The sequence below is a fragment of the Schistocerca americana genome, chromosome 7 (genome assembly GCF_021461395.2).
Source record: "Schistocerca americana isolate TAMUIC-IGC-003095 chromosome 7, iqSchAmer2.1, whole genome shotgun sequence".
In the NCBI taxonomy this organism is placed as follows: domain Eukaryota; kingdom Metazoa; phylum Arthropoda; class Insecta; order Orthoptera; family Acrididae; genus Schistocerca; species Schistocerca americana.
The window spans coordinates 16,086,232-16,100,022 of NC_060125.1; the positions used below are offsets into that span (position 1 = coordinate 16,086,232).

Sequence of the window (13,791 nt, forward strand, 5' to 3'; positions counted from 1 at the left end):
ATAATTGTCTGAAAATAAAAAATTAAACTTTACACTGGAGGGAAGACTTGCACCAAGGACCTCTCGTTCTGCAGCTGCTCACGCTAACCACGGGACCACGGCGCTCCTGAGGTCACACTATCCTTGATGTTGCCTATCTTGCACGTGGACTACTCAGTTTGTATATTTTGCTTATTTTTTTCATAGTTTCACACAACTTCTTCCTCTTTTCTCGATTGATCTGTGTTCAGCTTTTCAAGGCCTATCCACTGTGCCAACTTTTAACTAAATCTGAGGGGGGTGCAATGGGGAGGTTCCCTTGTCAGAAGTAAAGCTGCTTTATAGAAAGGGATAATGTAGACAGTTTTAGACCTATTTCTATGCCATCAGTGTTTGCTAAAGTTATTGAAAAGGCTGCTTATGTAAGGATAATTGATCATTTTATGTCACACGATTTGCTATCAAATGTACAGTTCGGCTTTAGAAATCATTTAACAGCTGAAAATGCTATATTCTCTTTTCTCTGTGAGGTACTGGATGGGTTAAACAAAAGGGTTTGAATGCTAGGCATATTTTTTGATTTAACTAAGATGTTTGATTGTTTTGATCACCGACTATAGCTCCATAAGTTGGTCCATTACAGAATAGGGAGAGTAGCTCAATTGGTTCATCTCTTACTTTAGAAACAGATAGCAAAAGGTCATTACTCACAATGTTGAGAATGTCTGTGATGTGGGATCTGAGTGGGGTACTGTCAAATGGGGGGTTGCCCCAGGGATCAGTGTTGGGGCCGCTCCTGTTCCTTATTTATGTAAATGATATGCCCTCTAGTATGATGGGTAATTCTAAAATATTTCTGTTTGCTGACGACACTAGCTTGGTAATAAGGGATGTTGTGTGCAACAATGGCTTGGTTTCAAATAGTGCAGTTCATGACCCAAGTTCATGGCTTCTGGGAAATAAACTAACACTAAATCACAGTAAGACTCATTTTTAGAGTTTCTACACGTAATTCAACAAAACCTGACATTTTAATTTCACAGAATGGGCTTATGATTAGTGAAACTGAACAGTTCAAATTTCTGGGTGTTCAGATAGATAGTAAACTGATGTGGAAAAGCCCACGTTCAGGATCTCGTTCAAAGACTTAATGCTGCCATTTGTACTATTCGAATGGTATCTGAAGTAACTGATGGTTCGACATGAAAATTAGTCTACTTTGCTGATTTCAATTCACTTATGTCATACGGTATTATATTTTGGGGTAACTCTTCTCATTCTAAAAGGATATTTTTGGCTCAGAAATGGGTGGTTTGGGCAATAAGTGGTGTAAGTTTGCGAACCTCTTGTCTGCCCCTGTTCACTAGTCTGGGTATTTTGACATTGGCTTCTCAATATATATATTCTTTACTGCTGTTTCTTGTTAGCAATGTCAGATTATTCGCAATATCAGCTTATTCGCAAGAATAAGCAGCTTTCACTCAGTTAATCCTCAGCATAAATCCAACCTGCCTTTGTATCGTACTTCCTTGACTCGTAGGCAAAAAGGTGTGCAGTATACTGCTGCATCCATTTTCAATAAGCTACCACAAGAATTCAAAAATCTTAGCAGTAATCCACGCACTTTCAAATCGAAACTGAAGAGTTTCCTCACAGGTCACTTCTTGTATTCTGTTGTGGAGTTCCTTGAAAAATTAAGCTGATTCTTATGTTGTATTGTTGACTGCGTTTACTTAAACTTATGGACTGACTTTTTTTGGGGTGACGATTTTCAGTGGACGATGCAACCAATTCCCACACTTTCAGCATTTCTCGTATTGGACCAGAAGATTGCTGCTTTGCTGTTACTGCCGCCTCCTCTTTCTCCTCTTCCTCCTCCTTTGAAGAACTCCTCTCCACAACTCCCTGCCGTGAAACACACTGCAACTCTATAAGCTCTTCGGTGCTCATTTCTTGGCTGTAATCTTCCACAAGCTGATTGATATCACTGTTGTCCACTTTTAGTCCCGTGCTCTTAACAAAGACACAATCTCATTGACTACAGGCTCCACAGGTACTGACTCTATTGCCTCCGAGTCACATTCGACAGTGCACTCTGGCCAAAGTTTCTTCTGAGTAGAAGTGGGAGTTCTCTCGGTAATCCCATCCCACACCTTTTTGGTGATCTTGACACAGGTAATCGTGTGTAAGTGATATTTCCAAAACTCTCCGAGAGTGAGATTGGTAACTTCAGTCGACTCAAAGAAATGCCTGAAGAGTGCCTTAGTGTAGGGCTTCTTAAAATTAGAAATAATTTACTGGTCCATAGGCTGGAGTAACGGATTTTGATGAATTGAAATTCTTCAAGGAAGTGGTCTTGTAGGCCTGGAGGATTGGAGAATAGGCAGGAGCGTTGTCCATAATGAGCAAGATACAGAGTGGTAGATTAATCTCGAGAGAATATTTTTTCATCGAAGGACCGAACACTTCGTCGATCTGATCACAAAAATGATCGTGTGTCACCCGAGCCTTGTTGTCGGATCTCCACATCACATTTAACCTGCTCTTGTGCCCTTTACACTTTTTGAAGGCTTGAAGAGTTTCTGAATGGTAAACAGGGAGAGGTTTAATTTTCAAATAATCTCTCGCATTGGCACAGAATAGCAGTGTGAGATCGGCTTTGGTTGTCTCACACCTGGGTAATGCATTCTCCCCTGCTCTTACAAAGGTATGCTTCAGTATATTTTTCCAGAACAGACCTGTCTCATCACAATTAAAAACCTGCTGTGGCAGATAACGCTCAGAATCTACGAGCATTTTGAAGTTTCTGATGAAAGCTCTCTGCTGCCTCTGTGTCCGCCATGCAGTGGACGCTAGTTCTTCTCTTAAACTTCTCGGACCACCCACCGCTTCCCTTAAACACTTCAGTGAATAATTCTCACCTTTTCACATATTACGTTCTCATTAATAGTGTTTTGCAATTGCTTTTCATTTATCCATTTTATCCGTATAGGGAACAACCTGTCAGTATCGTCCAGAATACGAAACCATTGTTTGGATGTTCATGTCACTCGCTTTGCAGCCTCTATCTCCTTAATCTTGTCCCGGTTCTTGAGGATAGTGCAAATAGGTGATGCTAAATCAGCAATGCTCACATCACGTCTGCATTTTTCAATTATTTTACGTTTCATTTCTAAGGTCATTTTCTTACTCTTACGGTCATATTCTTGCAGCTTTAGCTTCTGGGACATTTTTAAGAAGCTTATTAAAATTTGTGCATAAAAAACACTGTGGGAACACTATTTTAGAAAAAATGTGTGATTGCAAGCTGCAGTAAGGTGGGTAGCAGAAAGAGCGCTAAGCCCGAACTGTGGTATGTACTAAAGACATTATTGATATGCTGCTGCTGACAATGAAAGTTGCTCATATTGGCAACCGTTTCCCCCACCGCGTGGATACGGCTGGTGATGTTGCACTAAATCGTCATGACTCGTGCTTGTTATGCGTGTCTGTTTTTAATAATTTGTTTAGCTCATTATGTGAATTGCACATTGTGGGAGCTGCTTATTAAGTGAGGTTCCACTGTATTGGCTGAACGAGGACTTTTGGACTAGCTCCTTTGTGGGTGGTCAGCTAATCTCAGTGTGGCATCAACGTTTTCCTACACTTAGTTTTACAAGGATATTCTATTTTAAAATGCTCTGTGCACATATTCCAACATAATAAATATGGCTGCTTCCAGGGATTGTTTGGCAATTGTGTAATTGTCCAGTAATGGGTCTTTCTGTTTATTTATGCACAATATGTTAATTTGTTTACTTTGGGGGTCAACTAACAGTCACTGCACCAAGTGTCAGTCCTCTGCAGTCATCATCTGCAAACTGACTGACGGGCCTCTTGATGTTCTCCACAAGGTCATTTATACACTCTGTGGATAGTTACGGTCCTACAGCACTCCTTTGGGGTATCAACTTCCTTTGTTATAATGCTATTGCAATTTTGGCTTACATGCCTTTGTCACACTTAAGATTCAGTGCCGTATTGTTGTTATTGTTCTGATTTTCATTCCAAAGATTCGTGTGATGCACTTCCCCCTGCCACTCTTTCCTGTGCAAGCCCCTACGTCTCCAAATAGCTGCTGCAACCAATGTGATCAATGTGATGTGCATTCCAGCCCAAGATGCTGGATTGGTGGTCATGTGTGCATGGTGTGTGTGTGTGTGTGTGTGTGTGTGTGTGTGTGTGTGTGTGTGTGTGTGTCTTTACTGACACAGGCTGTGGCCAAAAGCTATATGTGTGAGCGCCTTTTAATCTCATCTGACCGCAACCTGATGTGTCTTCTTTATGGTAACTAGCAGTCCGTCTCTTCCTACATTGTTGGTGTTCGTACCTCGAGTTTCGATTGTTTGATATATGAAAAGTAACAAGTCTTTGCTTCAGCTTACGACCTTAGTGCACATCGACAGCAGGAATTAGTACCCTGTCACAACTAAATTTTTCTGTACCTTAACTATGTGTCTGAACAATTTCTTTTATTTCATCATCTGTGGAGCTAGTTGGTATATAAACCTGTACTACTGTGGTGAATGTTGGCTTCATATCTGTTTTTGGCCTGCATGGACTCCTATTTTGTATGCATTATTAAACCTACTCTTGCACTACCCTATTTGATTTGTATTTATGGTCCTGTACTCACCTGACTGAAACTCCTTTTCCACTTGCCACAGAACTTCACTAATTCCCACAATATCCAACTTCAAATCATCCAGTTCCCTTTTTAAATTTTCTAACCTACCTGCCCAATTAAGGGATCTAGCAGTCTATGACCTCACCTGTAGATTGTATGTTTGGTTTTTCACGATGACGACATCCTCCTTATCGGACCCACGTGGAGGCCCGAATGGGGAACTATTTTACCTCCAGAATATTTTACCCAAGAGAATGCCATCATCGTTTAACTACACAGTAGAGGCAGCACGCCCCCAGGAAAACTAACAGCTGTATTTTCCTGCCGCATTTAACTGTTTGCAGTACTGGCACAGTGAAGTCGTGTCGGTTCTTGTTACAAGACAGTGGCTTATAATCCAAAATTGCAATAGCACAATAAAAACAGTTACAGCTAAAAGTGAAAATGACATCTTTTAAGAACTCCCTTGGGATATTTCAGAGGTTACTAATATGTCTGAAGGTTTGTCTTTACTAAGAATGGCATACTATGTTCCATTTGTTAGGAGCTCTTCTGTTCAGTCACAAAACTGGTCCAATATTCCGTACGCTCATCTTTTGTTTATTAGGCTACAGTGTGGAACCCTGTCAGACATCTTCCAAAAGTCGAGGAACGTCAACCTGGGCACCAGTATTTGCTGCTTTCAAGATCTTGTGGATTAATTCACTATAAATGGACTACACAGTTAACGAGAGTAGTTTTACACACGAAACTTACGTCAAAGTATAAGAATTCGATCATTATGTGTTTCTCATTGTGCGCCTCTCACACTGCAGGGCACAGAATGGGAGGAGCTGCTGCGGTGTCACCTGCTCCGAGTGCGCCCACTGCAGGTGTGAGAAGACGGACAGAGAGGTCTTACGGACAGCCGGTATGATGCCACAACTCCGGACACTTACGATGATGCGCGGTACCAGAGCTCGCATCTTACGTAAGATCTGCAGGAACTTTGCAGCTTCACGGCTGTCAGAAGATGAACTACTCGGTAAGTTGAACCTTCAGCTATAGTGTGAGATATAAATGAGGGCCCACTTGTGCGAGTACTGTTTTTAACCAGATGGACAATTCCTGTTTTCTGTACTTTATAGTGAGGGATTGGACGGGTTAAAAGATACGTGTGCTTCTGAGAAACAGAAAGTGCACGTGATTCAAAATGTAGCAATGTGGGACCTCTCATCTTGCTTTGAGATCACTCTTAGAGTTTATACATGGTATGTTTCTTTTTTTTCATTTTTTAATTTAGTTTTGGACTACAGTTACCTGTTAAAATTATATTGTAGGTTACATTTCTCGTATTATCGTTAACTAGCCTTTTCCCTGTGGCTTCGGTCACATACACTTTTGACACATATTTTACACACACGTCCTCCTCTCGCTCGCTGTGTCCACTTCTTCCTCTCCCTGTCTCCCTCATCCTCCCACCTCTTCCCTACTCCCACCTCTTCCCTACTCTCTCTCTCTCTGCCCATCTCTTCCTCCCCTTTTCTCTCTCAGCTTCCTCCTCCTCCCTTTCTCACCGTCAGTCTCTCCTGTGCCCCCACCCCACCTTGCTCAGCTGTGCCACTGCAAGTCGTGCAGATACTACTCACATGACATGCCAGTCATGCAGGGCAGCCTACATGTCAGTGGTAGGAAACCCTTTTGTGCCCATATAACCACTCCTGTGGAAGCTAGGAAGTTCTAACTGCCATAGTGCTGAATGTGATACAGCAAGCAGCATGTCTTCCAAATTTGGGTGAAATTGATTAAGATGCAATTGACAATTTGCTTATTTCTGTAGTGTGAGAATTTTTGATGCAATGACCAAACTCGGCAATCACGGTTAATAGAATAATAAAAAGTAGCAACCGGGATCACAAATTTGTTTTATATCTGGTGTCAGTAATTGGTTTCAGTCATTAAACTGACTTCAGACTGAGACCCCAGATGATGGAGGAGCCTGTGCCAAGCTCTGTTGTGTGATGCCTGTTGCTGTCTGGGACAGATACTACTTGATACTGGCTTCTCTCCTCATCTGGAGTCTCACTCTGAAGACAGATGTCATGTTCTCAGCTGTAATTTTTTATCATTACGGTAGAGTGTAATTAGTCTTGTCGAGGAAGCAGCTTCTCGTACAGCTTAGCTGCAGCGTGCTACCTCGGATGACAGTGAGGGAAACCAGACACGGATCAGCTCTGTGCAGCAGATTAATGACCAGGTCTTCTGTTTTTGTTTCAGGGTGCAGGGTCGTACGCACCCGTGTCAGAAATGTAGAATGTCGGTGCCAATGACGAAGGCACCCCTGACATCACGGTCAGTTCGAGAGCTGTCAGTATATGCAAAGGTACTATTGTGAATTTCCGTGTGAAGGTCGTGAAACTGAAGGTGATAGAGCAAGGCTGGAGGTAGTGACTTTAGGAAGCGAATGGAGGCTGAGGCGAACACGGGCCGCTGCGTGAAGTCGAGCTGGTGAAGGGTTCACACGCGTCAGGAAAGTGGCAGGTATTGTGAAGTTAAGCTGTCGGAGGAAGAGCCGAAAGTGAACTCCGGGAGGTAACAGAGAAAAGGGACGTGCCCCATGCTGGCGATCAAAGGAGTCATTGAAGAAGGAGGCATAGGGTGGGTGGCCTGCACGGCAGACAAACGGTGTGCTTACCTGCTGAGGAGAAAGTAGGATAGCGGTAGTTTGGCAGCTTCAGCATACAGACTCTCAGCTGGTCCAGTGAATAGGTGCCAGTGACCAAACAGATACTACAGTGGTGAATAGTATTGAAACAGGATAAGAGGGACAGATGTGCAGATGCAAAAACGAAACACCCCTAGTCTAGTTTTGAATGGAAAAGGGACCGGTACAAACAGTGGAGGGTGGTTCGATCTGCTCCCCAGGAAGTACCACTGAGGACACGTACAACATTGAGGGACTGCATACAGTGGGCTGTTAGGTAAGACACGTGAGAGGACCGAGAAAGTTTCCTATCGAGCGTGAGACCCAAGAATTTCATAGTTTCAACAAACTGAAGAGGTACAGGTCTGAGGTGCAAAGATGGCGGAAGAAACCGGTTGCGCCACAAGAAATATGTACAAACAGTTTTGTCAACAGAAGAACAAAAGCCACTGTCCGTGCTCTACAAGTAGAGACGATCGAGACATCGCTGAAGATGCTGCTCGATGAGCCGAGTCAGTGGAGAACTGGAATAGATGCAAAATCGTCGAAAAAAAGGGAGCCAAAGATGTCCAGTGGGAGTCAGGCTATTATGGGACTAATGGCGATAGCGAAGAGGACGACACTTGGGATGGAACCTTGAGGCACACTGTTTTCCCGGATAAAGGTGTCTGACAAGGCAGAACCCTCACGTACTTTGAAAACTCGGTCTTTTAAAAATTCCTGAAGGAAATGGGATATGCGGCTACCGAAGCCCCACCTGTAGAGAGGACAGAGGATACCGGTCCTCCAGCAGTGGTCGTAGGCTTTCTCCAAATCGAAAAACATGGCCACAATCTGGGAGTTCCGCAGCAAACCGTTCGTGAGATGGGTGGACAAAATGAAGAGATGGTCGACAGCAACTAAATCCACAGTGTGCAATGTTTAGTAAATTGCGAGAATCATATGTTCCGTCACCTTGCAAACACAGCTGGTGAGAGAAATGGGGCAGTAGCTAGAAGGGAGGTGTTTGTCCTTACTGGCCTTAGATATGGGTATGACAGTGGCTTCATGCCAGAATCGGGGATGTGATGTCATCAGTCATACGACCACACCACCGCCTGAGACACCGATCCGCCGGATGTGATTCTCTCAATAAATGGAACAGAAGAATGGCTGTGTTAGCCAAAGAGTACACAGCCAGTCACAGTACTTACGCTTGCCACGAGGCACTGCTGGGCCATTTCGTGTGCAGCAGGACAGTAATGCAGTTGTGCCAGTCCACAGTTCGTAGCCGCGCTCAGTGGTCAGCCAGTGCCGACGTTAGTCATCATCTGCAGCTCAGTATTGCTGCCATCGAGTCTTTGTTGCTTCATTCCAAGTTAGTCTTCAAATTCACCGGATTCGACATTTGAGATTACAAGACATTAAGTCATCACTGCACGATTTTTGACATGTATATTATGTCATTCTACAGACGCTTAGTCTAGTCGCACCTTCTATAATTGATGACCAACTGATCGTGGACTGCAGCAAAGTTAAGTAATAACTTCTTTCTTATTTTGTACTCCTGCTAATTAATTGTGTTTTCCTGTTGTAGCTACCGAGCAGTCTTGGCATAGTTGAACCCACGTTTCCACCTCCTCGGCTACCTCATCTTCGCCACCTCGTGTTGACGGACTCGATTATGGTGGAAGATCGAGAGCCGTTGTGGGAAATGTGCCCTCTGCCCAGATGCGGTCGTACATGTTAAGCAGAAAGTGCTTGCCCTGCCCGAGCCTCCTCCACTCATTTCCGACGGATGAGAAGGCAGGAAAATGGCAGCCCAAGGTGTCGGAGATAGCAGTAGGGTCCACTGTGACATTGTCTGCTACTGTCAGGACCGAAAATCCCAGAGATCTGTCAGAGATTGGCCCACATGGTGGGCGAGGGATGGAATGTTAAAAGAGCTAATGAATGAAACCGAACTAGATTGTTTGCTGTCCTGAAGAAGGTGATGACACTGTGCACACAACTGTTTACAATGAATGCAGTTTGCCATTGTAGGATTACGGTTAAAAATGCAGAGAGCACGTGTCCACACACAAATTGCGTCGCGGCACGCCTCGGTCCACCGAGGGACCGGGGGCCGCAGCGTGGTGAAGAGAAAGTGTAAGGAATGGAATGTTGTGTCACAGTAATGATAACATCTGTAAGATACTCTACCTGGTCAGCACAATGTTTGTCGAAGGTCACCAGAGAGGAGTAGAGCCTCCAGTCAGACTTAGTAAGCTGCCATTTGGGTGTGCACGTAGATGGGATAGGAGTCAGCAAATGGATATTACACGGGAAAAACGGTCACTCGATTACGTGTCAGAGAACGTACGCCTCAGACAGTGGGCGAGCTAGTCAGTGAAGAAGGATAGCTCCAAATGGGAATAGGTGTGCGTGAAGTCTGAAAGGAACATGGGTGCTCCTACATTAAGGCAGAGGAGGTTAATTTGATTGAGAAGGTCAGCCGAGAGGTCACCTCTCCGACACATTCTGGTAGAACCCCAAAGGGGCTGATGCACATTAAAGTCACTGAGCAGCAGAATGGGGTGAGGTAGCTGCCCAATAAACTCTAGAAAGTCTGCCCCGGCGATATCAAATGACGGAGGGACATAAATGGTACAGAAGGAAAAGGTCAAGTGAGGAAAGAAAAGGCAAACTGCAACAGCTTGGAGATGGGTAATCGGAGAGGTGGATCGACTGTAAACATCATCCCGTACGAGCTACAAGGCTCCTCCACGAGGGGGAGGAGGTCAAAACAGACTGGAAAGAAATGCGAGAGCTCAAAGTGGTCGTGAGGATGCAATATTGTTTTCCCGGAGGCAGAGGACGAGTGGACACTGTGATTCTAAGACCACCCATAAATTGTCGTCGTCGGATCGAAGAACGCAAACGTTCCACCGGAGGAGAGTCACGACGAGGAAAACACGGAGGGGTGTCACCTCGGCGGCTGCCAAGTGCCGGCCTACGTATACCTGTCACTACGGGACACGGAAGCGGGAACATCCCACTCCGTGAAGTCTACAGGAGTGTCGGCATTCTCCGTCTGTTGGCCTGCGTATTCCAGGGCAGAAAAACAGCCGAGAGTGCACACCGGCGACACAGACTTCGGCCAGGTGAGGGTATCACGTGGCGACAGCGTCACAGGGGAGACCGGCCGCCTCCGTTCCACTTCTCGGAGCCTTTCCGGTTGGCAGAGGAAGACTCTGATGTCGGCTGGCTGGAGGGATGTACAAAGTCTTTGTAGGAGTGTTCCTTCTGTCCTTTATGCCTGCCGGTTGTGTAGCAGGTGGCTTAACCCTGGGAGGCGAAAGTTTGTCGCACAGCTGGAGGAGGAGACGGGGACGCTACCGGGACACCGAGCAATTTCACAATCGCGGTGCTAAATATTAGGTTGGACGTCTGCACGGCCGGTTCCTCCGTAGAGCGAGAACGATACTGTAGGTGCCAGGCGGTAGGACGTGGGGTTTACGAGTAGCCGACAACTTACGAGCAGCCGGGTAATGCAGTTTTTCCTTCACTCATATCTCCCGGACAGCCGACTCGTCGAGATACGCGGGATAATCGCGGGAGGATTTGGCACGGTCGTCAGCGCTGTCATTGCAGCAGGGAGAAGGAGGTGGGCACTCGCCCTCGTGAGCGTCACTACCGCAGGTTACACATCTGGCCGGGAGTCGACAGGACTCTCAGGTGTGGTCGTAACGGTGACACCGGTAGCAGTGCGTCGGGTTTGGAATATACAGTCTGACTGTGATAACTTCATCACCTGCTTTGATCTTTGACGGAAGAACCACTCTGTCAAAAGTGAGAAACAGAGTGCGTGCGGGCACTGAGGAGGCATCTACCTTTTTCATCACACGATAGACTGCGATGGCACTCCGATCGGAGAGGTATGTTCGGATTTCTGCCTCAGTCAGACCGTCGAGCGGTGTAGTGTAAATAACACCGCAGGAAGAATTCCGCATTCGGCGGGCCTCGACACCGACGGGATAGCCGCGAAGGAGCGGAGCTGCGAATAGTGTCGCGCCTGCGAGTCAGAAGTAGCCTTTGAAAGCAAAGTGACATTGTGTAAATGAGAGCAGGAGTTCACAGGGCCAGCAGTTGCATCGACACCTTTCCAGGTAATATACGGATTTAGCGTAGTGACTGACCGTCTTCAATATGTGAAACCACGTGGAACCGTGGTGCAGCTGGGAGGGTCTTTTGAATCATTGGCCTCATTCCGTTTATGTTTTGTAGACGTTGAAGGTGAAGACGATTGGCTCGTTGCGAGAAAATCCCCAATGATTTTCGGCATCTCCGACGGCGTGCTCCTTACTACTGGGGGGCACACGTCAGAAGGGGACACACTTGCCTCAGACAATTGTTCACACTTCAGATTGCACCTCACGAACACCTAAAAGACGTTCCAATTGGCAATTTGAGAAGCTAGCAGCTCGGGCAATCATCTCTCCTCAGGCCCGGCCTCTACGAGGGGAGGAAGAAGAAAAAAGGAGGACCTCGAACGCCGAAACGGAGGAAGGATAGGAGAAGGGGAACAAGGAAAGAAAAAAGAAATGAAAAACAGTGCAGAGACTGTTCTGATATTGGCCACTGAAAATGCAAAACACCTTTCCAGAAACATTCCGGACACGTTCCCCGAGGGAGAAGAAATAGAACAGTGTGAGGATATACGTGCAGCACCGAAGGGAAACCGTGCTGCAAAGGCAGCGGCCTCACGGTAGCCGAGCACGGACCCGACGAAGAGTGGCGAGTCCCGTGAGGGGTTGGGAACCGGTGGTCTGGTACTTCGGTCAGCCCGAGTGTGGCTTTTAGGCGGTTTCCTGCACTCGTGTAGGGAAATGCTGGGCTGGTCCCCAATCTCCACTCGGTACAAATATCTGTAATATACGGTTACACAAAGGACAAAGTTTACACGTTCCATAGTCGTGTGGCAGCCACAGCTCTCCTCCCTGACGTTAACTGGTGACTGTGGCACCAGGAAGGGTATCTGGCCTCAAATTTAAAATAAAAACAAAATCTGCCAAATCGTGTTAAATAGTAGTGCCTTATGATGGGGTAAATGCTAGGATAGACAGTCAGTGTTTGTGACGAAATTTTATTTTGCAGAACAACCTGATTTTTGATATTTCATAGTACCGTGCAGTCAATAAATTTCAGCATCAATAATAATACTTCCTAGGACAATGACCTGTACTGCTCTACAGTACTAAGTTCCTTAATTTAAAAAATTCTTAAATTTTTATCTAATTTTCAATAATTTAGAATGTACTTGTATTTAATTATTTAATTTTGCATGTGAACATGTAATCAGGAGTATACTGCATAAATTACACATAAAAAATAGGACATGTTTAATCAATTTACAAATGTATGTGAATTACTGAGAGACATAAGGAAATTTGTGTTAATTATATTACACTGCTTGATAAAATTATACAACCATAAATTATATGAGCCACTGAGAACCATAAGAGGCCAAAGCGTATCATCATTGATTGAGACTGTAGCATTTATTTATGCTTCTGACATCCATCAATCTTAGGCTGTGTCACGTTTGTCTGTGCTCTAGATCCACATTGTATGTATGAACAGTCACGAAAAGCTATCTCACTGGCTTCTCTGATATTCGGTTTGATGATGGTTTGCTTGAGGCCCTTGTGGTTCTTAGTGTGTGTGTGTGTGTGTGTGTGTGTGTGTGTGTGTGTGTGTGTGTGTGTGTGTGTGTGTGTGTGTGTGTGTGTGTGTGTGTGTCAGTTGTACAGAAAGTGCAAAATTGCTAAGCAGGAATGGCTAATGGATGAATGCAAGGCTACAGGAGCACACATTACTGTGGGGAAAGATAGATGCCATGTAGAGGAGCATTAAAATGACTTTCGGAGAAAAGAGAAACAGCTGTACAAATATAAAGAGCTCAAGTGGCTCGCCAGTACTACGCAAAGAATAGAAAGCTGAACGGTGGAAGGAGTGTGTAGAAGGACTTTACAATGGAAATCAACTTGAAAGCAAAGGGATGATGACGTAAATGAAAATGAGACGGGGGATCTTATTGTGCGAGAAGCATTTGTTGGAGCACTGAAGGTTGAAATAAGGCCCCTAGAGAAAATGACATTCCCTCAGAATTATTGAGATCCTTGGGAGAGTTAGCCATGACAGAACTATTCCATTGTGTGTGTACAAGGTCTGTTCAAAATATTCCAGAACATTTGTAATTTAGAGTGAAATGTGGTTGGCATCTGCGTATGCTTATGTTTAATGTGTTTCATTGTTGTATTTCTGTTAGTTATTGTTGAGTGCTGCATTTAGTAGAATGTTGTGTTGCACAGTTTGTGAATTTCGAGATGGAAGAGCTAGAGGAGCAATGCATCTGCATTAAATTGTGCACGAAACTCAAGAAAATCTGCAGAGACACTCCAAACGATGCAGGAAGCCTACGGTGATGAGTGATTAAGTCGTA

The 13,791-nt window shown here is 45.0% G+C and overlaps 1 protein-coding gene across 1 annotated transcript in view; it reads left to right on the forward strand.

Annotated features, from left to right (window-relative positions):
• The first annotated feature begins 5,639 nt into the window (after positions 1 to 5,639).
• LOC124622226 overlaps positions 5,640 to 13,791 on the forward strand; it is a 71,153-nt gene continuing 63,001 nt past the window's right edge. Inside the window, exon 1 of the mRNA XM_047147879.1 lies at positions 5,640 to 5,669. Coding sequence (XP_047003835.1) covers positions 5,658 to 5,669 — 12 coding nt within the window. The 5' untranslated portion in view covers positions 5,640 to 5,657. The remainder of the gene's footprint in view (positions 5,670 to 13,791) is intronic.